This window comes from Rhinatrema bivittatum, chromosome 1, assembly GCF_901001135.1.
Source record: "Rhinatrema bivittatum chromosome 1, aRhiBiv1.1, whole genome shotgun sequence".
Taxonomy (NCBI): domain Eukaryota; kingdom Metazoa; phylum Chordata; class Amphibia; order Gymnophiona; family Rhinatrematidae; genus Rhinatrema; species Rhinatrema bivittatum.
Window position 1 is genome coordinate 503,373,069 of NC_042615.1, and position 26,124 is coordinate 503,399,192.

General features: G+C 48.1%; 1 protein-coding gene across 2 annotated transcripts in view; it reads left to right on the top strand.

The window, feature by feature from the left end:
* The window catches only part of PLXNA3 (plexin A3), a 314,146-nt gene that overhangs the window by 44,159 nt on the left and 243,863 nt on the right, over positions 1 to 26,124 (top strand). For both annotated transcript variants that reach the window (XM_029610331.1, XM_029610339.1), the window contains exons 4-5: positions 22,550 to 22,678; positions 23,713 to 23,813. In XM_029610331.1, coding sequence (XP_029466191.1) covers positions 22,550 to 22,678; positions 23,713 to 23,813 — 230 coding nt within the window. The remainder of the gene's footprint in view (positions 1 to 22,549; positions 22,679 to 23,712; positions 23,814 to 26,124) is intronic.

Genomic DNA, 26,124 nt, shown 5'->3' on the forward strand with positions numbered 1-26,124 from the left:
TGCCCTCTGCCTGTAATGTCTTCCCGTCCAGCTCTCATCAGGGAGCCCTAGCGCATGGCCTCTGACCTTGCTCATTGCAAGCCAGCTCTCATCAGGAACGCGGGAATTTGTACTTTTTGATAACTGTACAATTCTCTTTGTATTTTGGCCCAGTAGTGTTCCCCTAGCCTCTGTGGCTGCAGTGCTACGAGTCTTCATTCACAACTGCCCAGAAGGGGGGAGGGGAGGATCCCTCACCCAGTGCAGGGACAGCCCTTGTCCTGGGGCCACGAACTGCGGCTCCCTGTGAGCGCTGGCTGACGCAGAGCCTGAACCTGGTCAGTAGGAGTCATAGTAAAGTGACTTGAGACTCCTTCCCCCTCCCCGCCCCCAGAGACAGTGCTTCCTCCACAGCTGGCCCCGGGGAGCAGGGACCAGGAATTTCTGTTTAGCTTTACTGAAGGCCGTGGTGCACAATGAGGTGGAATTTTTTATATATGCCGAAGGAGAAAAACGCACCCTGGAGGGGGAGCAGTTGGTGGCCGGGCCCTGTGGCTTCTTATCCTAGCCTGCCTCCTGCAAGCCCCCCCCCCTCGCTGCTGCAGGGGGAGCCTTGCTCGCCCTGAACCTCTGACTTTACGGAGGTCATGGCAGGGTCGTTCTGGGGTTAGGCAGAGGTTGTGCAGCAGTATGAGGGACAGATGGCAGCCTGATGAGTGAGGAACCGAGGAGTCTGCCTCCTCCCGAGGCAAGCCGAGGCCCTGGGCGCTATACAGTGTCAGAGGGTGTGGCAGGGCAGGAGGGCGGTGCATTGCAGAGCTGTGTTTGGGGGGATGAGAAGGGGAAGGACAATACGATGACAGAAGACTCTGTCCCCTCACAGTCCTCTGATACAAACCTGATGAATGCAGGGAGGGTTATTGTCATGGGTTTGGCTTCTCAGTAGATTAACAAACTCTTACCAAACCTCCCCCCTCTTCTTATCCCATTTGCCTCCTCTGCTCTTCCCTTATTTGCTAACTTACAGGCCGATACAGTACAGTGTGCTCCGGCGGAGCGCACTGTTAACCCGCGATTGGACCCGCGTTTTCGACACCCTATTACCCCTTAATAGCGCGTCGAAAATGCGCGTCTAACCCCCCCCCCCCCGAGACTAATAGCACCCGGAACATGCAAATGCATGCTGATGGCCCTATTAGTCATTCCCATGCGATACAGTAAGTAAAATGTGCAGCCAAGCAGCACATTTTACTTTAAGAAATCAGCGCCTACACAAAGGTAGGCGTTAATTTCTGCCGGCGCCGGGGAAGTGCACAGAAAAGCAGTAAAAACTGCTTTTCTGTGCACCCTCCAACTTAATATCATGGCGATATTAAGTCGAAGGTCCCAAAAGTTAAAAAAAGTAAAAAAAAAAAAAGAAAAAACCCAATTTGAAATAGGCCCGCGGCTTGAAAACCGGACGCTCAATTTTGCCAGCATCCGGTTTCCGAACCCGTGGTTGTCAGCGGGCTCGAGAACCGACGCCGGCAAAATTGAGCGTTGGCTGTCAAACCCGCTGACAGCCAACGCTCCTGTCCGAAAAGAGGCGCTAGGGACTCTTTTTACCGCCGGTCCTAATTTAAATAAATTAAAATACTGTATCGCATGCACAGGAGAGTGTCCTGTGCACGCGCTGGGAGAGCGGGCGCTCGCCCGCTGTCCCGCGATTTTTACTGTATCGGTCCGATAGCATCCGAGAAGCCTCCTTTGTCAAAGCTCGGCTCCCTGTCAAAAGACGATGGTGATGTTTGGCTGGTTGAGTAGCCTTTAATCTTTTTCCATGCTCCCTGGGTTCTCCAGAATTCTGTTCCACCTTCTCTGCCAGGTTTCCTGATACCTCTGCATCCACCAGTGTGGCCACATCTGCTTGGAAACAAGTGGAATTTGGCTTGGCTTAATTTTAAGTCATGTTAACTTTTTTTTTTATTTTGGGGGACAACGACTTCTCAGCCCTAGTTTACAGCAGCAGCAGTTGCCCAGGCAAGAGCTCAGCAGGTCAGCCACTCCCGTCTCATCCTGACCGGATTTAAGAGTTTGGTGCCCATATGCAGGGTACCATGGTATTGCCCCTTTGAAGCCATGCTGGCACATGGCCCCTAAGGGAACCAGGAGCAGGCTCCTCTTTGGCGCCTTAGAAATTTGACATCCATCCCAAGCAGCTGCCCATGTTGCCTGCGCCTAAATCCAGGCCTGATGCCAGCTAGATTGTTCTGTCCTGTCCATGGATACCTCCCCCATGCCGTGACTTCCCATGTCTCGCGGTGAAAGCGGCCCCCCCCCCTCTCCCCGCTGGTGCACAGAAGCCTCTATAGCAGGGGTCGGGAACCCATGGCTCGCGAGCCAGATATGGCTCTTTTGAGGGCTGCATCTGGCTCGCAGACAGTCGCCACACTTTCCCGCTGACCCAGCTGCTCCCCGGTCCTCCTCCGCCCGGGCTTAAAATGCTGTCAGCCCGGGCGGAACGCGGCAGGACAGCTGGAGTCAGCGGCACCGGCGTGCTCTCTTCGCCCCCCCCCCCTCACGGCCCGGAGGAGGAAGTGAAGAGTATCGGGTGCCTGCGCGGCAAGAAGAGGCCACGCTAGTGCGCTCGGCATCGGCCCGAAGAAAAGAAGACTGCAGCGCGGCTCGGAGGAAAATGAAGAGGTTCAGCCGCGGCCGATGGGACTCCGCCTCCGCGAGGGCTGAAAATGAAGAGGTTAGCGTTGGGAAGAGGCTGCTGCCGCTGCCGCGAGTTCCCGGGGTGGGGGTGAGAGCGAGTGAATGAGTGAGCAAGCATGTGTGTTTGCTCGCTCATTCACTCTCTCTCTCCCTCACCCCAGGAACTCGCGGCAGCAGCAGCCTCCTCCCAACGCTAACCTCTTCATTTTCAGCCCTCGCGGAGGCGGAGTCCCATCGGCCGCGGCTGAACCTCTTCATTTTCCTCCGAGCCGCGCTGCAGTCTTCTTTTCTTCGGGCCGATGCCGAGCGCACTAGCGTGGCCTCTTCTTGCCGCGCTGGCACCCGATACTCTCCACTTCCTCTTCCGGGCCGCGGGGGGGGGGGTCTGTGTGTGTGTGTGTGTGAGAGTGAGAGATTGCATGTATGTGAATGATTGAGAGCCTGTACATGTGAAAGAGAGTATGTCTGTGATTGAGAGCCTGCCTGTGAGAGAGAGAGAGAGCATGAATGTAAGTTTACCATTGGGAACCTGTATGTGTAAGTTTGTGATTGAAAACCTGTTTGTGTGAAAGAGTATGTGTGTATGATTGAGATCCTTTGTGTGTGAGAGAAATCATGTGTATGTATGATTAAGAGCCTGTGTGTATAAGTAAGAGAGAGATCATGTGTGTCTGTGTGTGATTGAGAGCTGGTTTAGGTGATGGAGCATGTGAGTATGTGATTGAGAGCCTGTGTTTAAATGAGAGAGAGAGACCATGTGTGTCTGTGTGTGATTGAGAGCTGATTTAGGTGAGGGAGCATGTGAGTATGTGATTGAGAGCCTGTGTGTAAATGAGAGAAAGAGAGGACATGTTTGTAAGCATGTGAATGAGTCTGTGTGTGAGAGAAAAAGACAGCATGTATTTATGTGATTGAAAGCCTGTGTGTGTGTGTAAGCGTGAAAAGATAGACAGCATGTGTGTAAATGTGTAATTAAGAGCCTATATAAGTGAGTGAGAAAAAACGTGTATATGTGAGTACTGAGAGCATGTGTGTATAGGTGTGTCATTGAGAGCCAGTGTGAGAGAGAGCGCTGGTATGTGACTGAGAGAGGAGAAAGTTCCAAGCAAACCACCCCACCTCCTGCTAATTCAGAACAATCTCAGGACACCTGGATATCAAACGTTCCCAGGTATGCAGAGCAAAAAAATTTTTGTATCCTTATTATTTTTCATTACTGGGTCTTTGTGTCTGCTATTTTGAAATATTTTGTTGGTATCTGGAAATGTTTTATATGTGTTTTTAATTATTGGATATTCCACTCATTAGCTGTTTCGAAATATGTTCTTTTTGTTAGTACAGTTTTACTGCTGATGATTTTATATTTCTTGATTTGTTTTATAAGGATGGGTGATGTTTCTTTTTTCCTTTGTTACACTGCATACAGAGACTCTGGCTTGTTGCAGTTTCCAATTCATTTTTTTCTGTATGCTTCTTGTTATGCGTTTTGGTCTCTTTATTCTATGTTAGGTGAGGGACAGCACGTGATTCAGGTGAGGTTTTCTGCTGGCGTGTAGTTTCTGTGTAGGACTCTATAGCAGCCTGACTTGGTCCGTTTTCCTAATAGGAGATGTATTGGTGTCTTAAGGCCTGGTGTAATATTTTCAGAGACTTATTGTACTTTAAAAGTGTGATCTTACATAAAATGCACACATTTACTTATATTTAGTTTTAAACATATTGTATGGCTCTCATGGAATTACATTTTAAAATATGTGGCGTTTATGGCTCTCTCAGCCAAAAAGGTTCCTGACCCCTGCTCTATAGGCTCCCTGGCCTTGCCTGGGCTTGGAGGTGAGGTGGGTGAGGGCCGGTCCAGTAGTTGCTGGGAGCAGTGATGGTGCCCACTGGCCTGGCTGGGAGAGAGGCCTCTATTTAAAGGGACAGCTCCCTTTCTCCACCAGGTTGGGGGACTGTCAGGAGCGGAGGAGTAGCCTAGTGGTTAGGGCAGTGGGCTGTGACCCAGGGAAACCAGGGTTGAAATCCCACTGTTGCTTCTTGTGATCTTGGGGAAGTTACTTTATCCTCCGTTGGCCTCAGGTACCAATTGAAAGCCCTATGGGGACAGGGGAGTACCTACAGTACCTGAATGTAATCTGCTTCCAAGTGCTACAAGGTGGAATATAAATCAAAGAAATAAAGCATACGTACGGTTAGCAAGCACACACACACAAAAAAAACGTATTCATATATAATTCCTAAAGACATTTTTTTCACATTGGGTTTAATCATTCTGCTTTGCAGTGACCGTGAAATCAAGTACCCAGTGGAGTGGGTCGGCAGGGCATTAGCACCCCCAGATAGTGTACAGCTTCTCAGCCTCAGCCAAAAGGCCAACAAGGGGCCATTCTCAGCTCATGGATGAGGCCCTGCACTTGGATTTTAGCCAAAAAGACTGAGAAAGGAAGAAAGGGACTTAAACTTTCTTTGCCTTGCCAAGGCACATACCAGGAGAGGCTAAAGAGCCATTCCTGTGGCCTGCTGCTCCCCATACAGATAGTCGCACTGGGAGTCGGACAAGAATGTGTGTGTGTGTGTGTGTGTGTTGCTTTCATCAGTGCACGCATGATGATATGTAAGTGCAGTATGGGTTTCCTACATGACTAAAGTCTGGGATTGTGATTTTTGTTGGCGTGGACATCAGAGGCTGTGCAGACTTTGAAAGAGGTTTGGATTGGTTTTGAAAGGAAGGGCCTTTTTTCGTGAGATTTAACAACTTTGCGTCTCGCTGGCTTCCCTTCCAGTGCTACTGCCAGGTCAAAACTCCTGCTCCTCACTTTTAATTGCATCTGCAGCCTTGCCCTGTCTTACCGCTCTTCACATACCTCACACTGCTGCCTTTCTCGCTCTCTGTGCTCTTTCGTGTTACTGCTCTCGGCCTCCTTTTGGCTAAGATTCAAGCAAAGGGCCTGCACCATGAGCTGAGGCCATCCCCTTCCTGGCCTTTTAGCTGAGCGTGAGAACCTGTACAATATGGAGGGCGGAGGTGCTGTTTAACACCCTCCTGTCCAACCTGACTGGGAACATGATTACTTGGACGATCATGGCCAAGGCAGGGTTAAACCTACTGCTTTATTAAAAATAATAAATAAATACAAAATAATGGTGGCCCTGCCCAACACTCCCTCCACTCCCCCAAAATATAACTCATCTCCTCCGGCCACGTCCTCTGTAACCTTCGCCTCTTTTCTCTGGTATTTCTCTTACATTCCAAATCTCTCATTTTCGGTTGATAAGCAGGTTGAATTAGCCATTACACACGGGGGTGACGTCATCTGGCAGCACCAGAGCTTGGAGCTCCATGTGGGTTTCCTTACGAGCCTCTCCTCAGCCATTTTTTGTCTGAGCTAAAGCATGAACATGTACTCAAGTTTCTCCTCTCACATATGAAAGCAATACAATATGAGCTATCTCAACTCAAACTAACCCTAAATACAAAAAAAAAACAAACCCTGAAATCATACTGCTAAGAAGAAACCCACTCTTAGTTACACTCTAGCTACTAGTTTAAAATTACACCCCTCTGACCAAGTACGGGACTTAGGAATGCAGACAGATGAAAGCCCAACAATGGAAAAGCACATAAATAAATAAATTAAAACAGGTTCCATTAAGACTGACACCATTGCTGACTCATGAAGACTTCCGCACGGTCCCGCAGACCCTCATCTTCTCTGACATAAGACTACTGTAACTTGCTTTTACTAGGAGTACCTAACTGTCTAATGAAATAGCTACAACTTCTACAAAATGCCGCAGCAAGGCTCTTAATAGGATCAAGAAAATGTGATCCCATCACGCACTCGCTGATAGCTCTGCATTGGCTACCTGTACAATCCCGACTTCATTGCAAAGTAGTAACACTAATACATACAACCATCTGTTCTAATAACCCAACTCTGGCAGCCATAGGACTACAACCGTACAAACCACAGAGATCACTAAGATCTCAGAAGCAAGGATTATTAGCTGGGCCAACATTACTGAATACTCGTCTAACAAAAATAAGAGACCGTCGGGCGGATTTTAAAAGCCCTGCTCGCGTAAATCCGCCCGGATTTACGCAAGCAGGGCCCTCGCGCGCCGGCGCACCTATTTTGCATAGGCCGCCGGCGCGCGCAGAGCCCCGGGACGCGCGTAAGTCCCTGGTTTTCTTTAAGGGGGCGTGTTGGGGGCGGGGCCAAACGACACGGCGTTTCGGGGGCGGGACACGGCGTTTCGGAGGCGGGACCGGGGGCGTGGTCAAGGCCTCCGGACCAGCCCCCGGGTCGGATGACGGCGCACCAGCAGTCCGCTGGCGCGCATAGATTTACGTCTGCTTCTCGCAGGCGTAAATCTAGGGACAAAGGTAAGGGGGGGTTTAGATAGGGCCGGGGGGTGGGTTAGGTAGGGGAAGGGAGGGGAAGGTGAGGGGAGGGTGAAAGAAAGTTCCCTCCGAGGCCGCTCCGATTTCGGAGCGGCCTCGGAGGGAACCAAGGCAGGCTGCGTGGCTCGGCGCACGCTGGCTGCCCAAAATCGGCAGCCTTGCACACGCCGATCCAGGATTTTATAAGATACGCGCAGCTATGCACGTATCTAATAAAATCCTGCGTACTTTTGTTTGCGCCTGCTGCGCGAACAAAAGTACGCGATCATGCTTTTTTTAAAAATCTACCCCGTGTGTTCGCCATTGCTGGCCCAATACTATGAAACTCATTACCAGAGACACTACGACTGACCCCAGAAAGAAAGAAATTCAAACGTGAACTGAAAACATGGTTAATTTACTCCTGGTGGAATTCAGCGCAAAAAACTTAAAATTCTGAGCACAAAAACTTAAATTCCTTTATATTGGTCAAAATAACACAATTTATATGAGTCTTTAAGTAATTACATTTTAAATTAATACAGAAAAAAGTTATTACTTAGAGATGCAGAATTTTAAATATTTTAATCAAAATTTCCCTGGAAATTCACTGTAAGAGTGTCCCTTCCACTCGCTCTCCCTACTCCCCTGGCCACTTTGCCCTTTCAGGCCCCAACTCCTCCACCTGCCAGTATCTCTCCCCTCCACCTCTAGGCTCAACCCCTTCCACTCTATCGCCAGTCCCAGAGTTTGACCCCGTTCTCAGTACTGCCCCTCACATAGGCTCCCTCTGTCGCTCCCTCTCTCACACACGTGCTCCCTCTCTCTAATACACATACACACACCCTCATACAGGCTCCCTCACTCTCTCAAACACACACATCCCCTCATACAGAGCCCCTTTCTCTCGCACACACACATCCCCTCATACTGGATCCCTCTCTCTTGCATACACACCCACATAAGCTCCCTTTCAGTCTCACGCATACACCCTCACACAGGCTACCTATGTCTCTCTCTCTCACACACATCTTCACACAGGCTCTCTCACACATACACAATCCCTTCACATAGGCTAAACTGTCACATACACAGGATCCCTTTTTCATACACACCAGCTCCCAATCTCTCACACACATACACACTCCTTCACAAACTCCTAATATAGGCTCCCTCTGCTTAACCCCCTGCTCTCTCACCCCCCTGCTCTCTCACCTCACTGCTGTCTCTCTCCCACCCCTCCCCCTCTCTCTCACACTCTCTCCCCCTCCCCTCCCACACCCCCTCCTCTCTCACAAACCTCCCCTGCTCTCTCTCACCCCTTCTCTCTCTCTCACACACCCCTCCCCCTCCCCTCCTCTCACACCCCCCCACTCCCCCATCTCTCACACACACACCTCTCTACACACACACACTCTCACTGGGGCCTTCATCTTCGCCGCGAGCAGCGCGCACTCCATTCACAGCATGCCGGGGCCTTCATCTGCCATTTTCTGTGCAGAATTTGGCAATTCTGCGCAGGGTGGGGGGGGGGGGGGGGAATTCTGAAATCAGAGCAAGCACCAATAAGGACAACTTAAAACGACCTATGCTCAGAACAAGCACCAATAAGGTCAAAGACATTAATAAACTAACAATAGAACTAAACAGCTCATCATGTCCCATCGACGCCAAAATAAAAAATCTGAAACATATCTTATAAACCACTAACCTCTTATCCCAGTACCTTTAGTGAAAACACTAGAACACTCCATAGATCTATATCTCACTTGATTACACTGAAGGTGATTACATTGTCATTATATATGTATGTATGGTTTTTCAACACTGCTAAGTTTACACAAACTCAGGAAGACCGTTCCCTTGAAAGAGTTTAATTCTTGAGAGTTGTCGGGCTCCGATGAGCGCTGCCGTGGATTGAATGTGGATGGATACAATATGAGAGCAAAGTGCATATCCTGAGACTATTGGGGCCGACGGGCGTTTGTTGCTGGCTCCGCGTTCGGGATGTGATCAGCGTGAAAAACCACAGAGTGGATATAGAACACGATTCAAGATGACATTTGTTGGGCTTTAACCGGCGTTGACTGCTGGTGTAATAGATTGGAGGCAATGAATGTTGAAAACCATAGTGTAGATATTTGATACAATTTAAGATAACATTATTAAAGCACAGACAAAAGTACATACAACAGAAAGGCAGCTTGACTTGTCAGATGTTACACATTTTTTTAGTGTTTTGGGGAATTTTTTTGTCATTTTCATCTTTTTTGTGTTTTATGTCTTTTTGTGTTTGATGTTTTGATTGCGAGTGCTATACATGTTTGTGGGTTGATTTACATGTTTTTTTGATGTATGTGTGATTGTGAGGTGTTGGGTATATTGATATAGAGAGGGTATTCGGGCGATTGTAATTTGGTCTAAACAATTAATTAGTAGATACTGGTATTTTTATACAATCTAAGTTGATTTTGTTTTTTACAATTTTGGATCAGTGATAAATAGATGAATTATAAAATAAATAAATGTAGTTAAGCTTTGATTAAGTGAGCTATTGTTTGGAGACTGTTTTTTTGTGTGTCTTTTTGAATTATATAAGTCATGCCATAATATGTATGTTATGTTGTAAACCGTTGTGAACTTTATTTGAAACAACGGTATATAAAATAAATAAATAAATAAAAATATCTCCAAACTGTTGTTCTTTAAGAATTTTCTTCCATGAATGTTCAGTTTTGTTGCCTCGCTGCCTCTTCAGCAAACCCAACAGCACTTTACAGTGCTACCAAAAAAAAATAGACCAAAGAAGATCTTGGTCATACTTTGTCTTCTCACCATGTCAGGTGAAAAGAAACCAGTGGTCAGTGTCTTTAAAAGTTATGTTTGTGGTAACATTGTGTCCCTCAACAACGGCCACAAACTCTGCTACCGGTGCTTAGGGCTAAAACCATGACCAGGCAAACTGTTATGCATGTGGCCTTATGTCCCCGCAGTCTTAACCGCCAGCAAAATAGAAGAGCTGCATCGTTTTTTTGAGGTTGCAGCAAATCCTGTTCCCAGAGTGCAGCATTGCCTGCCTCACCAGGTAGGGAGTTGAGCCGCAGCTCCTCCAAGACTGTCCCATCGGTGCACCAGGCCGAAGCCTCTGATTCGAGTGGAACTGGCCAGCAAGCTTCGAAGACTAAGCAACACCACTCAGCAGAGCCACCAGTGCCTGCATCGAAGAAGCATAAGAAGTGAGACGCATTGGCATCAGCGCATGGTTTATCAGCACTTATGGTGCAGAAGACACTAAACTGCGGTGGACCCCTTGATACATGGTACGCTGATGCATCCAATGCCGGTGCACGATGCATCAGTGTTATCCACGCATGTCCCATTGATGCATTTGAAGCAGGATCCACTGGCGCACTCTACCCCTCTCCTGTCGATGCAGCTGAAGCATGATGCATCGAGAACTTTCCTTCATGCAGCCCGTGCATCATTGATGCACTCTGGTGTGTCCTTGTATCTCAGTGCCAGAAAGAGTGGATCCACTTCAATGTATACAACCAGAAGGCACTCTGATTCTGTTCCTTCAAAGAACTTGGAGCCTCAGATCCTGCAGGCTTCTTTGCCTACGTAGCTGTATGCAGCTCAGTCCTGAGCAAGGGCAACAGGGGATTTCCTATCCCTGCCTCCTCCAATCAAAAGATTCCTCATTCCTTCTCAAATGTTGACGCAAGGCCTATGCTTAGAAACTCCGGATCCAGTCTGCTCCATAATACTATTCTTTCAGTGGGCCCCTATTATTCAGCAAGAGTCTGTCCTTGTACCAGAAGAAAATGTTGTTCCTCCTCCTATACCATGACAGAGAACATGGCAATCTCTCGACAAGGCTGTAGATATGATAAAGAATTTCTTTTCCTCACTATCAAGAAAGCCGGGAGGAACTTTCCAACTGCTTCTTTCCATTTTTGCCACAGCAATTTCTCAGACTGCAGCCTCAACATCACCGATTGCTGTTAACACATCATCAGAACCTGCATGTGGTAACTCGGAACGGTAGCAGCTGGGGAACAGCCAGAGGAAAAAGGGAGACAGACTCTGGCTGTTCCTTAAGTGCAGTTTATTTATAGTGAAACAAAAGTGCAGTGCAAAGCAAAACAATATAGGCAGCTCACCTTGACTCCAGGCAAGTCAGAATCTTATACATAGCAGGTCTTAACTTAATCACTCTCAAACCTTAAACGTAGCAGGTTTTCTCATACAGTGGGTCTCAGTCTGTTCCCCGGGGCCCGCTTAACCCTTCTAGGCCCTGAGGTCTTATACTCTGATGAAGGGCTTCGTGAGGATCTCAACCTTAAGGAGGACCAGGTGAGACAGCTGTGCCCCAGCCCTTTAAGGTAGTCTGAGGGAGTTTTCTGTACGCTCCCTCACACTGCACTTAGGGTTCTTCATCATCAATTGCAGCGGAGACATACTGTTTGGAGACCATGGATCAAGCTATTTCCCCTCTGCGACAACCGGAAGAACTGCCACAGTCACTAATGTCGTCTTTGCAATTCTGATTTAGCATACCTTCACTGCTTGGTTTGAAGGAAGGGGCTACAGGAATTCTCTCTGATCCACTTCTAGATGTCCTGGTCCATTCCTCACTTATGGATGACCTTACCTATTTGAAGTTTGTTGAGACACTAAATATTAATGTATGTAAGTATAAAGACCCCTGATCAGATGTTCTTGGAATCATTCAGATACTAGACATCAGAACCTGTGGCTTTCATGACCTGTGACCTTCTCAACACTTTGCAAATGAAAATGTGTGAAACTCCCATCTCTGGAATATCAGCAGCCAGAAAGCTGGACCTCAAATACAGAATGCAGAAGTCTCCAGGCTGTGGAATAGTCCAGCTCCCTCACCAGTCCATAGTAGTTGAGTCCACCCTAAAAAGGTGAAGAAAACCAGGATTCATGCCAGGAAAGGATAATAAAATTCTGGATAATTTTGTAAAGAAAGTATTTCAGAGTTCCATGTTAACTGCCTGCATCACTCAGTTTTAAATGGCCGGATATAGTCATGATTGTATACAAAAGCTAAAACCATTTGTCCATATGGACTGTGGCAAAATCTACTCCCCTCAGTCATTGCTGGATGGAGAGGAAGTCATAAGACAGTGTATGAATCATTTGATTCTGTAGTAGGAACTTTAGCAGCCTCCATAGTAGCTTAGTGAATGATGTGGTTTAGAGCTAGTAGCACTTGCAAAGATGTCTATGAAAAACTTGCAGCCCACCCTTGTCTAGGAAATGATCTCTTCAGTATAACGCTCAAAGAAATGGTCTACCAAATTAAAGAACAGAATGTGGCGGTCCAATCCTTATCGACAGCCTCTTGGAAACATTCCTCCTTTTCCTATAAGAAACATTCAGGCCTTTTCAACAGTACTGCTGCCCACCTCTTCTGGTTCAACAGCTTCCCGCCAGGCATTGCCAGAGGGAATGCCATCAACCAAAGATGTCGCAACAGGCCCAACAAAAGTCTGGGCCCAGTTTTTGATCCCTTTCACCATGCAATACCCCATTCCAGTTGGGGGCAGAATCCAAACCTTCCTGGAGTCATGGCGCCAGATAAGCGAGGACTGTTGGGTTCTCTGCATTGTGCACGCTGGGTACCATTTCTCCCGGCTAGCATTCCTTCTGCATTGCTTGTCTCTCCATCCAGATCAGTTTCAGCTATCGCAATCTCTTCTCCAAAAGCAAATGTTAGAACAGGCAGGGTTTCTGCTCCTGCTATTTTCTCATTCCGAAGAAATTGGGCAGATTGAAGCCCATTCTGTATTTGAGACACTTGAACAAGTATCTGCACTGAGAGAAATTCAAAATGAATTCACTCAACACCATTCTGCACTTTATTCAACAGTGGGAATGGATGTGCTCCCTTGATGTATAATATGCCCATATTACCATCCTCCTTTCCTACTGGTGCTACTTTCACTTCAAAGTGGATTTTGCTCATTACCAATACAAAGATACTCCTGTAGGGCCTTTCAGCAGCTCTGAGAGTCTTTACCAAGTACCTTGCAGTGGTAGTGGCCCATCTGTGTTGATGGAGTATTCAGGTGTTCCCGTACCTGGACGACAGGTTAGTTACAGCATTCTCTCTGGAAAGAGTGTGCTTTCTTTACACAAAATGATTTGTCTTCTATAAGACCTCAGTTTTCTGGTGAATTTCGAAAAGTCTCATCTAGTCCTGACACAGTGCATACAATTCATTGGAGCATGGATCAATTCATTACAGCAGAAAGCATTTCTGCCCACAGATTGAGTGGCCACTATGTGTTCATTGATCCAAAAGCTGCTCACAATTCAGCGCTTCACAGCCTGATAAACTTATGTCATTTTAGGATTTATGGCATTTGCGATATACATCATCCCACTTATCCGCCTACACATCCATTGCCTACAGTGGGGTGCTCAATCAATGGGACCAGTTAACCTAACCACTGACATCCGTGTTCCACATTTCATAAGAAATGAAAAAGGCTGATGCCTCAAGTTCTTCAGAACAGAGCTCCCCTTCAACTTCTCCCTCATTAAGTCACATTAATGACAGCTGCCTCCACGAAGGGATGGGGTGCAAATACCCCGACCTTTGGACTCAAGGCACTTGATCTCTCGAGGAAAGTCAACTTCAGATCAATCTCCTGGAACTAAGAGCAATCAACAAACACACTCATGACTTTTATATTTCTTTGTGGAAAGAGCATCTTGCTCCAAACCAACAACCAAGTGGCAATATTTTACATCAACAAACAAGAAGGCACAAGGTTGTGGACACTGACAGGAAGCACTGAAAATTTGGCAATGGGCAATCGAATATCAAGCTGTAGTGCAAGCCATTTATCTTCCAGGCATATCCAATACATTGGTGGATCGCTTCAGTATGGTGTTTCACCCTCACAAATGGTCTCTCCAACATTCTACTGCCAACAAACTGTTCAACATATGGGGTCGCCCATTGGTCAACTTCTTTGCAATGGAATAAAACTGAAAACGTAACCAGTTTTGCTCCATTCTTACTAGTGATCGCAGACTAGCTCAAGACACTTTCCTGCTCATTTGAGGAACAAGCCTCTTGTACACTTTTCCACCAATACCACTGATCACGAAGACAATGCAGAAACTTCTTCAAGATCATGCTTGAATGATCCTTATAGCCCCAGCATGGCCCAGACAATGTTGCATCGGAGGTGGACCCTTGGGCCGAGATGAGATTGATGCAACTCATAGGTAAGGACCTACGGGTCCCCACTGTCGGCAGGCGGAGTGGTCTGATAGAGGCCACTGGAGCTTCACCTATACCAGCCCTCGTTCCCTGCGGGTTGAGCTTTGGGTACCGGGGCAGGCAGGACTTAGGTGGGCCTCTGTATGTAGTCGAAGTAAGAGTTGGTTCAGCTCAGAGACAGCAGGTGAGAGATGGTACAGTCTTACTCTGGACTGGGTACTGTCCTGGAAACTCGGGTGCCAATGGAACGGAGGCAGGCAGAGGGCACTCGAGAAAAAGCAGGCCAAAGCCTGAAGAAACCACGTCCAGGGAGTAAGCTGGAGAGGTGTCCAAGGGCAGGGCTTGAGTCAGGGCTGGTGGCAATCCGAAGGCAGTGGCAAGCAAGGCTGAGGTCTGATCACGGAGATAGTCAAGAGCGTAGTCAGGTGAAGCAGAGATCTATGTCTGGAGATAGGCAATAACGTAGTCAGGTGAAGTAGAGGTCTTGGTCTGGAGATAGCAATAGAGTAGTCAGGCGAAGCAGAGGTCTGGGTCTGGAGATTGGAAGTAGTGTAGTCAAGCAAAGCAGAGGTCTGGGTCTGGAGATAGGCAATAGCGTAGTCAGATGAAGCAGAGGTCTGGGTCTGGAGATAGGCAGTAGCGTAGTCAGGCGAAGCAGAGGTCTGGGTCTGGAGATAGGCAGTAGCGTGGTCAGACGAAGCAAAGGTCCGGGCTTGGAGAGAGTCAATGGCGAAGTCAGGCAAAGCAAAGTCAAAGTCCATGTAGTCAATCCGATGAATGAAGCAAGGTAGGAACGGGGAGACAGGAACCAAGAACAACGAGGAACAGGAACGCAGGGAAGAGACAAATCTCTAGGAGGCAATGAGTACTCGACCAGTGAGGAGACCTGTTGCAAAGGCAACGCCAGGGAGCGAAGCCGAGCTTAAATACTGTAGTTATGTTGATGTCATCATCTGGGGCCATGGCTAGGATCCCGCTGCGGTCCCTACTTAAGGATCAATGGTGCGCACGTGCACACCTAGGGAGGGGCGCTGTGCGAGTAGCAACATCTCTCCGCGGACCATGCAGAGAGGCCCGACGAGAAGTGGTAGCAAGACCGGGAACCCTGGGGACTGCGGCAGGGCCAGATGCGCCGGGGGAGTTCCGAGGATGGAGCTGACACTCACCGCCGCCAGCGAGGAGGAACCAGAAGCTGGAGTCACTGTAGAAAGGTGAGGGGGCCGTGCCACGGGTCTGCCACGGACGGCACGCGTAACAGACAAGTCTGGTTTGTGTATCTCATACAACTTTCCATCCGTCCTCCAATCCTACCCTACTAACCCAAGAAGAAGCAAAGCTATATTATCTGAACTTGACATCCCTCAGTCTCACAGCTTTGATGTTGAATGCTCAGTGACAGCAGATCTATCACTACCCAGGAATGTTGAAGGTAACGTTTTTTCAGCTAGAAAGCCCTCAACTAGATGCAATTATTCTTTTAAATGGAATAGATATTCAAAATGGTGTAGCCAACATAGCCTAGATCCATTCTACTGCAAAGCAAAACAGTTGTTGTTACTGGCTTCTACTGTCAGACTCAGGGCTTCCTACATCTTTGGTCAGAGTTCCTCTCAGCACCATAGTGGCTTATCATGACACTATAGACAATAAGCCTATCTTAACCCATCTTCTGGTTACAAAATTTATGAAAGGTTTATGGCACGTGAAACTTCCCATACAAAAACCTCCAATGTCTTGGGACTTGAACGTAGTTCTTTCACAGTTGATGAGGCTGCCTTTTGAACCTTTGCACACACCTTCCCTTAAATACTTAACATAGTGGTTTTCCTGGTTGCAATAACCTCAGTGAGAAGAGTTGGTGAACTTCAGGCTCTTGTACACTACCCACCTTACTTGTAATTCTTCCACAACAGGGTGGAACTTCATACTCGCTCCGAGTTCCTCCCGAAAGTGGTCTTGGCTTTTAATATTAATCAGTCCATTGTGTCATACTGGGTCAGACCATGGGACCGTCAAGCGTAGCACCCTGTTTCCAACAGTGGCCGTCTCCCCGGGTGTTCCACTCCGGGCCTGTTCTCTTAGGCCGGCAGGGCTTGGGCTCCCTGCCGGCCCGCTGCTCCTGGCTGGAAAATGTTTCTTCTTCCCGGGTAATGACAAGAGGTTGATTGGTCACATAGTCGCTGGCACCCCCCACTTGTCGTAACCTGGGGTGGACAGTCCTCCTCACCCCCCCCCCCCCCTTAGCATGCCTCTGAATCAAAGCCATATGTGGCTAAAATTTAGCCTCATAGTTCGAGAGCGTTCAGGGAGGAGTGGAGTTAGCCGCTTAACTTATGTGGCTAACTTTGGTCGTGCTGCTGACCTGTCCTAAAGTCAGCCAGATTAACATATGCAGCTAACTTTAAGGTAGCCAGGTATATTCAGTGGAGTGACCTCGTCACGGAATATACCTTACTTATTAGCCGGAAATGTAACTAGCCAAGTTGCTCAGTGGCTGAATATTGGCCCTGAGATTTTTAGAGGGACCCGCAAATGGTCATGCCGATAACATTTCTTGAATTTCAGCAAGACGGGATTAGAGAGATACAGAGAGAGAAATACAGTAATAGTTGAACAGAGATGGAGAGAGACATGGGCTGGTCTGGTAGCTCACTGGTGCTGCTGTGCACTTCCATACAGAGGTCCTGGCGGGGGTGGGGCAGTTCCCGAACTCTGCTTCTGCTCCCTGGTTTTGGTCAGGGTTGGGGGATGCTGGAGGTGGGGGATGTGGGGAGTATGGTTGCCGACTGTGACAGCTACTGGTCAAGTGCAGGGGAGCACTTATACCAGGTTCCTCCCAGCCAGGAATACCACTGTAGTGACCGGGCTAGTGGGAAGATGGCAGGGGATATGAAACCATGGGAGTTGTGAATGAAAACTCATGACGCTATGGTCCAAAGAATGTCAGATCCAGCTGAGTTGAAAGGAGCAGGAGGAGATTGCCAGGAGCCCCCGCCCAAACACACACACATAAAGAGAGAGCGGTGAGAGTTTCTGGCAGGGAGCTCCTTTTTCTGTCTTCTCATTCGCTTGGAAGAATAGAGGGATGTTTTTTTTGTTCTCTTTTTTTATCTTTGAAAAAGAAAAATCGGGGAATAGCAAGGAAGTAAGTGAAAGTGAGATGGAGGGAAATTAAAAAAAAATATATATATCAAAAGAACAAAAAATAGAGTTGCCAGTGAGGCGTTCAGCCAAAATTGCATAAATTAAAGTAATAAGATTTAGCACTTTTCTTGCTTTTTCAGAAATGAGATCTAAACATACTACTCCCGATTACCCTGCAGCAGCCCTGCTATTCCAGTACCGACACCTTCTCATATACACACACAGCTCTGATAACACACCTCATTCCTGCCTGCTATTCCAGTACTGACACCCTCACACACACACACACACACAGCTCTGATAACACACCTCATTCCTGCCTGCCATTCCAGTACTGACACCCTCACACACACACACAGAGCTCTGATAACACACCTCATTCCTGCCTGCCATTCCAGTACGGACACCCTCACATACACACACACACACACCTCTAATAACACACCTCATTCCTGCCTGCTATTCTAGTACTGACACCCTCACACACACACACACACACACACACACACACAGAGCTCTAATAACACACCTCATTCCTGCCTGCCATTCCAGTACTGACACCCTCACACACACACACACACAGCTCTAATAACACACCTCTTTCCTGCCTGCCATTCCAGTACTGACACCCTCACACACACACACAGAGCTCTGATAACACACCTCATTCCTGCCTGCCATTCCAGTACGGACACCCTCACACACACACACACACACACACACACACCTCTAATAACACACCTCATTCCTGCCTTCTATTCTAGTACTGACACCCTCACACACACACACACACACACACAGAGCTCTAATAACACACCTCATTCCTGCCTGCCATTCCAGTACTGACACCCTCACACACACACACACACAGCTCTAATAACACACCTCATTCCTGCCTGCCATTCCAGTACTGACACCCTCACACACACACAGCTCTAATAACACACCTCATTCCTGCCTGCTATTCTAGTACTGACACCCTCAGACACTCACAGCTCTGATAACACACCTCGTTCCTGCCTGCCATTCCAGTACTGACAACCTCACACACAAACAGATACACACACCTCTGATAATGCACCTCACTGCTGCCCTGTGTTCCAGTACTGACACCGTCTCTCTCTCTCACATACACACACCCACACACCTCTGATAACTAACTCATCTCATCCCTGCCTGCATTAGACTGAGTAGAAGAAGAGGTAATAGCTCAACAACTCCCTTTGCCCCTCTCACTATTTCTGGTGTTAGGCTGACATTTCTCTGCCCTTCCCCCCCTCCTCCCCAGCAGAAGAATTAAATATGACACATTTAATAAGCTGTCCTGGGAAGCTGCTTCTCTCCTCATGTCAGAAGGCTGGAAAGGAAGAAGCAGCAGGCAGGCATGCTCACAAATTAAATAGTAAAGGCTGGCTCCATTTCCAGCTGTTGCACTCACGCACACACCTCTCATTTTCGGCGCTCAGAGGATGCTTCAAATTAAAGAAATCCTCCACACTGGCTTTTTTTTTTATATTTTTAACTTGTTGCAAATTTGAATGAGTGCTTGCAGTGCCAGTCAGACATTATTTGAATCGACACCGTTACCACCCGTTCCTCTGAGTCAGGCTTCCTGATGCTACGGACACGTGCGGGGAGGGGGGATGGGGGAATCTGGTTCTGTGTCTCGCTGCCGGCTGCCTGAACTCATGCACCGGGTGAGAGGGGGGTTGAGTGGAGGATCCACAGGAGGCAGTGGAAATTAAAACCCAAGGACTGATGTGGGGGGCAGTATATACTGGAGGTTAGGGCAGTACATTTTTGGATGACTGCTGAGCTAGGGCTTGTTTATTTTATTTAGATTTATATTCCGCTTTTCACACTTTTTTCAGCACATCAGAGTGGATTACCTTCAGGTACTGTAGGTATTTCTGATGAAGGCGTACAAATCGGAGGCTTGGGGAGGAGAGAATCTTTTGCTGTGCCTTGTGCTTCATCTGGGCCTGTCCTCTTCTACTTCCTCTTGCCCCCCCCCCTCTAGCCCCCACCCTTGGCCTGGAAATGGATGGGAGTAGGAGACAGGAAGGGGCAGAGAGGAGGGGAAAGGACCTGGGATGACAGGGAGCAGGGAGAATGTTAGGCAGAAGAGGGAGGTGACTGGTTAGATGCATAAAATAGTATCAAGACAGGCCAAGAGAATTTGAGAAGCTTGCCAGAGAAGCAAAAAACTAATAATAACAATTTTTTTTTTCAAGTACATTCAAAGCAAAAAAGGCCTGGGAGGGAATCAGTTGGGTTGCTAGATGACCGAGGGGCAAAGGGGGGGGGGGGGTGCTCAGGGAGGACAAAGAAATAGCAGAAAAACGGAATGAATTCTTTGCCTTGGTCTTTACTGAAGAGGATATTGGGAACATACCCACGCCTCAAACACTCTTTGATGGTAGTGCTTAAGCAAATCTCTGTGATCATTGGGGGATGTAATAGATCAATCTGACAACTAAAGAGTAACAAATCACCGTGACTGGATGGCATCCACCCCAGAATCCTTAAAGAACTCAAACATGAAATTGCAAACCTGTTGCTAGTGATTTATATCTTATCATTTAAAACAGTCACAGTGCCTGAAAACCCAAGGGTGACCGATATGATGCCAGGTTTTAAAAAGGACTCCAGGGCTGATCCGGGATACTATAGACATCAGTGCCAGCAAAGTGGTAGAAGCTAAAAACAAAATCACAAGCCTTGTAGATAGGCATGGCTTAATGGGGGAAGAGTCAATATGGTTATAGTAAAGGGAAAATGTTTTGTCTTACCAATCTTTTAGATTTTTTTGAAGGTGTAAAATCAACTTGTAGGGAAGGATGAGTCAGTTTATATAGCGTATTTGGATTTTCAGAAGGCATTTGTTAAAGCCCCTCTTGAGAGACTCCTCAGGAAATTAAAAAAGTCATGGGATAGGAGGCAGGGTCCTGTTGTAGACTGATAACTGGTTAAAAGTAAACCGAGAGCTAAATGGTCAGTTTTCCAAATGGAGAAAGGTCATTAGTGGAGAACCACAGGCATCTGTAGTGGGACTTGTGCTGTTTCATTTTGCATAAAAAGGAACAAGGGAAGTGATCAAATTTGCAAAACAGCAGCAGTTTGCGAGGAACCTTGTGAGACTAGGAAGCTGGGCAACTGAATGGCAGGTGAAATTTAATGTGGAAAAGTGCCAAGTGATGCACAGAGGGAAACATAATCCTAACTGCAGATGTGCACTGCTGGGTTCTGTATTGGGAGTTACTACCCAGGAAAAGGAACTTCTAGGGCTTGTGGACAATACGTTGAAAACCTTGGCTCAGTGCGTGAGCAAATAAAACGGAAGGAGAGGAGAATAAAATGGAAACTATCATATCGCCTCTATCAGCTCTTGGTGGGACTGCACCTTGAGTGTTGTGTGCGGTTCTGGCCACCCCCATCTGAAGAAAGACACAGCAGAGGTAGAAAAGGTGAAGAGGAGGGTGTGAAAAATGATGAAGGGGATGGTGCATCTTTCCTGTGACGAGAGGCTACGCAGGATAGGGCTTTTCGGCTTGGAAAAAAGACGGCTGAAAGGGGACATGATAGGTGTTTATAAAATCAAGCGTGGAGTGGAACGGGTTATTTACCTTTCATAAGAACATAAGAAATTGCTATACTGGGTCAGACCAAGGGTCCATTGAGCCCAGCATCCTGTTTCCAACAGAGGCCAAACCAGGCCACAAGAACCTGGCAAGTACCCAAAAACTATGTCTATTCCATGTTTCAAATAATACTAAAACAAGGGGGAACACTCCATGAAACTAGCAACCTGCAGATTCAAAACAAATTGTAGGAAACATTTTTTCCACTCGGCGCACCGTCCAGCTGTGGAATCTGTTGCCGGAACACAAGGTGAAGGCGAGCGGCATAGCGGGGTTTAAAAGAGGTTTGGACAAGTTCCTGGAGAAAAAGTCCATAAAACATTATTAGCCAGGGAGAAACAGGGAAAGCTATTGCTGTCCCTGGGAGTGAGTCACAGGAAATAGATCTGCTTTATGGGAGCTGCCAGGTTCTTGAGACCAAGACCGGCCACTGTTGTTTCATTGGATGATGACATTTCTTATTTTCTTAAAATTTCTTAAAGACTTAAACAGCTCTAGGGCTTTTCAGCTTGGAGAAGAGGCGACTGAGAAGGGGTGTGATGGAGAGGTTTATAGAATCATGAGCGGGGTGCAATAGATAAATAAGGGGATAGATATTAGATATCTCTGTTCATCTATTCAGGGTTCTACCCTGTGTTATCTTGTTATATTCATTCTCCTTGCTAAGTCTCTCTTTATCGTTAATTTTTTAAATTTTTTAAATTTCATACATCGTTCAATGTAACATGTTGTTTTTTGTATGTAAACCGGAGTGAAGGCAACTCTGCTATACCTCGGTATATAAAAAAAATGCGAAATAAATAAATAAATAGATATTTACCCTTTCAAATAGAATTAAGGCTAGGGGACGTTCCATGAAACTAACAGGTAGCAGATTTAAAAGAAACCGGAGAAACTATTTTTTTTTTTCGCTCAGCACACAATCAAGCTGTGGAATTTGCTGCCAGAGGACGTGGTCAGGGCATGTAGCACAGCTGGATATAAAAGAGGATTGGATAAGTTCCCGGAGGAAAAGTTCCTAAACCGTTATTAGCCAGGTAGAACTAGGAAAGCCGCTGCTTATCTCCGGTAGTGAGCGATAAAGAAAGGGATCTGTTCCTGGGATATGCTGGGGACCTGGTGGCCCAGCTTGGCCGTTGTCCTTGACAGGATCTTGGGCCTGGTAGAGCTTTGGTCTGGCTCAGCAGGGCGTATCTTATCTTCATATCGAGGGGGGGGGGGGGGGGGGGGGGAGACTGGAGTGAGAAGACCCGGGATAGAGTTTGGGGGTGTGGGGGAAGGACCTTGTATTGATAGGGTGATGGCGAAGACCCACAGTGAAAAGGGGGATCCCACTCCTTAGGTTCTGCTCTGGGTCCCAGCATGCTCAGCCCTGGCCCCCGTCTGCTCTCGTCCACCCTTCGCGCGTTCACGCAGCCTGTTCCCTCTTTTCCCTAGATCCGAGTGGATGGCACCCAGGACGTGTTGCTGTATGAGACGGTGCCAGTGGTGGAGGGGCGGCCGATCCTCCGTGACATGGTTTTCAGCCCCGATCGGCACTCCATCTACCTCCTCAGTGAGAAGCAGGTGAGCGGTGTTGGGGAGGGGAGGGGCAATTCTTGGGGAGTGAGGCGGGTAACTCCCATTTAAAATGGCATTTTACTTGTCCGCGCTTGACTCCGCTGGGATGAGATTTGCTGGTGGAGGGGTGGGGTTGGGTCCTGGGTGTGCCCTGTGGCCTCACCAATTAAGCCCTTGCACTTCAGAACTGATGGCAGAAGTGAGACTGGGAACCTGTGGGGTTTTTTGGTTTTTTTTTTTTAGGTGTCGTGGTTCTGTGCTCTGACAACTTTGCTCCCCTCTCAGGCCGATGGCAAGGGTGGGCTTGGAACCCGGACTTGCCGATGTCTCAGTTGTTCATGCACAAAACTATACCAAGTAGTCGGGGAAATGCATCAACATCTTTTTTTTTCAGTGAACCTGTGGCAGTATGTTAGTATAGCACGCTCAAAAAGGTGGGATTCAGACCCGCTGCAGCGTACCTCTACTGCGTCTTATTATTTTTATAGTGATACTGGATGTGAGCCAGTTCCAGCTGAACGAGGCTTACAGTCTCGTCAAGATGGGCGAGACAAATGAGAGAGGCCTGGGGCTTTAAGTCTTTCCCTAGCGTTAAGGCTCAGTTGCACTAACGCTCTGCCTCTCCCCGACCCCCTCCCTATTTCCTCCCCTGGTTCGGAGAGGTACAGTCTGGTAAGTATGATGTGGAAGAAGAGGGGGCCAGAGCCCGTGACAAGGAATCGGAGAGACCTCTTCCCTTGCAATCCTCGGCCCTCCCGCTCCAGTATCGCTCTTAGAATGGAAGCTGTTGAAAGTTCTCCTTTATCCGATTTTGTTAATCGCACTATTGCTCTGTACTGTAATCAGCGCAGTAAGATACATACTGCCTGTATCGTTAAATATTTCCGACCTGTGCTTTTTAGCCCGTAGCTTTGAGGCAGTTGGGTTGCAGCGTTTAGGTCTGGGAGATGAGGGAAGGGCCTTGTTCCGAAGCCCCCCTCCCCCTGGTTCAACCATTCCTAAATAGACCCCCCCCCTCCCATTTTTTTTTCCCCCCACAGGTGGTTCGCGTGCCAGTAGAGAGCTGCGAGCAGTACCAGACCTGCTCCGCCTGCCTGGGGTCCGGAGACCCACACTGTGGCTGGTGCGTCCTCCACAACAAGTAAGTCGGGCGGCGATTATAGGGGTGACATTGTGACATGACCTAGGGGAGCCTACAGACTAAATTGGTAGCAGAGAGGGTGGAATTAGAACCTGGATCGGCGGGTGTCATTTTTTTTTTTTTTTACCAGTGGGCTGTCACTCAGCTGGTCGGCCGGGGCTTAAAACCCATGCATGTGCCTCAGAACGTGACACGCGAAGCACCCTAAATTCAGATGTCGCTAAAACATCTGCAGTGGCCCAGCAAGGCTTGGATCCAGGGGCCCTGCAAGGGGAGACCGTTGCAGTAAGGCAATTTGGCAGTATCTGCGAAGGAGCATCTGTGCTTACATCACACGGGGCCCCTGTTGCTAGCGGAGACGTGCCCACCTGTCACTCAGTGCCTTCTCCGAGGTGGGGGCCTGCTCTAGATAATCACCGGGACGCTGCACCAATTCTCCCTCCCCCCCCCCCCCACCAACCACCCCTCGCTTTGGCTCGGTCTCCGAATCTTTTCCCCTCGCTTCCAGTTTGTGCGCAGGGGGTGGGCAGGGAGTCGGGGTGGCTTGTGGAAGGGTGAGGAGGGGCGCAGAGCTCTGGCTCCAGGGGTCCGGAGAGGGCGTACAGTGCTCCAGACCTCGTTGTTTTTGTGCTCTGTGTGTGTGTGTGTGGTGGTGGGGGGGGGGGGGGGGGAGGATGAGGGGTGGTCCTTCGATTTTAAACTTTTGCAAACCAACATGGATATTTGTAATTCCACTCCTATTACTAAGCCTGTCTTCAAACGTGTGTCGGTCCCTTTCTTCATCCCCCCCCCCCCCCGCCTCGCTCTCTCTGGGCTGTTCTCAGAGCCGTTACTTTCCTGTGCTCTCTGCTTTTCTTCACTTCAGAAAGGAGGGTCGGAGGAATTATCTGTGCACACATCCCTCTCTGCAGAAAGAGTAAATATAGTTACGCACACATGCCTTGTTCTCCGGTTCCCACGGCCCCCTTCCCGAGCAATGCTGTGTTTGTGGTGCAGAATATATTAAAGCCAGGTAGGACTGGGAGGCTGCATAAGAATCGTACAGACTCGCCCCCCACCCCATCCACCCCCTCCAAAAAAAAAAACAAAAAAAAATAAATAAAGGAAAAGCGATGTTACTCTTGGTGAACTTGGGCAGGCCCGAGTTTGAAATAGAACATGAGGAGGTTTTCGGATGCAGCGTGATTGATGATGCAGCTTGGAGTGTGGAGCGAATTATAGTAATGGAGGAAAAAAAAAGAATAATCCTCTCTGCTCTAGATATCAGCACCTGCACACAGCATCCTGGTTCAGTTTTAGTTTTTGGTTTGGGGAGGTGGGGCAGAGGGCAGGCGGGTTCCTGTAATGTCTGGATCTGTCTTGCGAGGGGGGAGAATGCGGCATGTGTGTGTGTGTGTGGGGGGGGGGGGGAATGAGTGTGCGGTACGGGGCAGCGGGGGTCCTAATGAAGTCTGCCATGCCCTGGAGAGGGCCGGATCCTTTTGCGGGGTGCGATGCCGTCGATTAGACTCGGATAACTTTTATCGGCATGACAATTTGACATGTGTGGCCAGTTTAAATAAGAAGAGCGGAAAAAAAAAATGACAAAACAGTAGCAGTGGAGTAAGGTTACAGGTTACAGAAAGTACAGCGGGGGACAGGTCTCCGGCTTTGGTGCTGGTCCATATTGCCCCTGCTCAGGTTTCATTTCTGGTCCGGTGGCAGGATACCACCGGTTGTGCTGCTGTTGCTCCTCTTAGAATAACATATCAGTTGTCCAGAGGGGGGTGCTGGGCGGGAGCTCTTGGGGGACCTTGCAGGAGGGTCCCTTCCTCACAGGTCACCTCCAGGGGGGCCCCCCATGCCGTCTGGAAAGCTGGTCCAACCCGCGATTAACGACTGTGGCTTCTGAACCGAAGGATGTAGCCTGGCGCAGCTGCTCGTCTCAGCCCCCAGGCCTCCCTATTAAGGATGTCCTCTACACTGAGGACAGGCTTTGTTTTTGACTTTATGTTGTACTTTTCTGTTTAATATGAGAATGTTTTGGTGTGAAAGGGGAAATGGAATCCCAAACATATGAATCTGTATAGGCTATTTCCCTCCAGCTTCCTCTGCCCCCTTTCTTCTATCCAAAAAAAAATAATAATAATCTGAAAATGTGCTCTTCGATGTGCATAGATGGATTAACCACCTGTCTCATTTTGTTTCCGTTTCATATCTCTCTCTGTGTGGGTATAGGGGGGCGCATGCATGTGTTTGCGTATTGGCATTCAAATGTACCTTGCATGAATGGTGGGGAAACAAACGGCGTGTCAAAATAATTTAAAGAGAG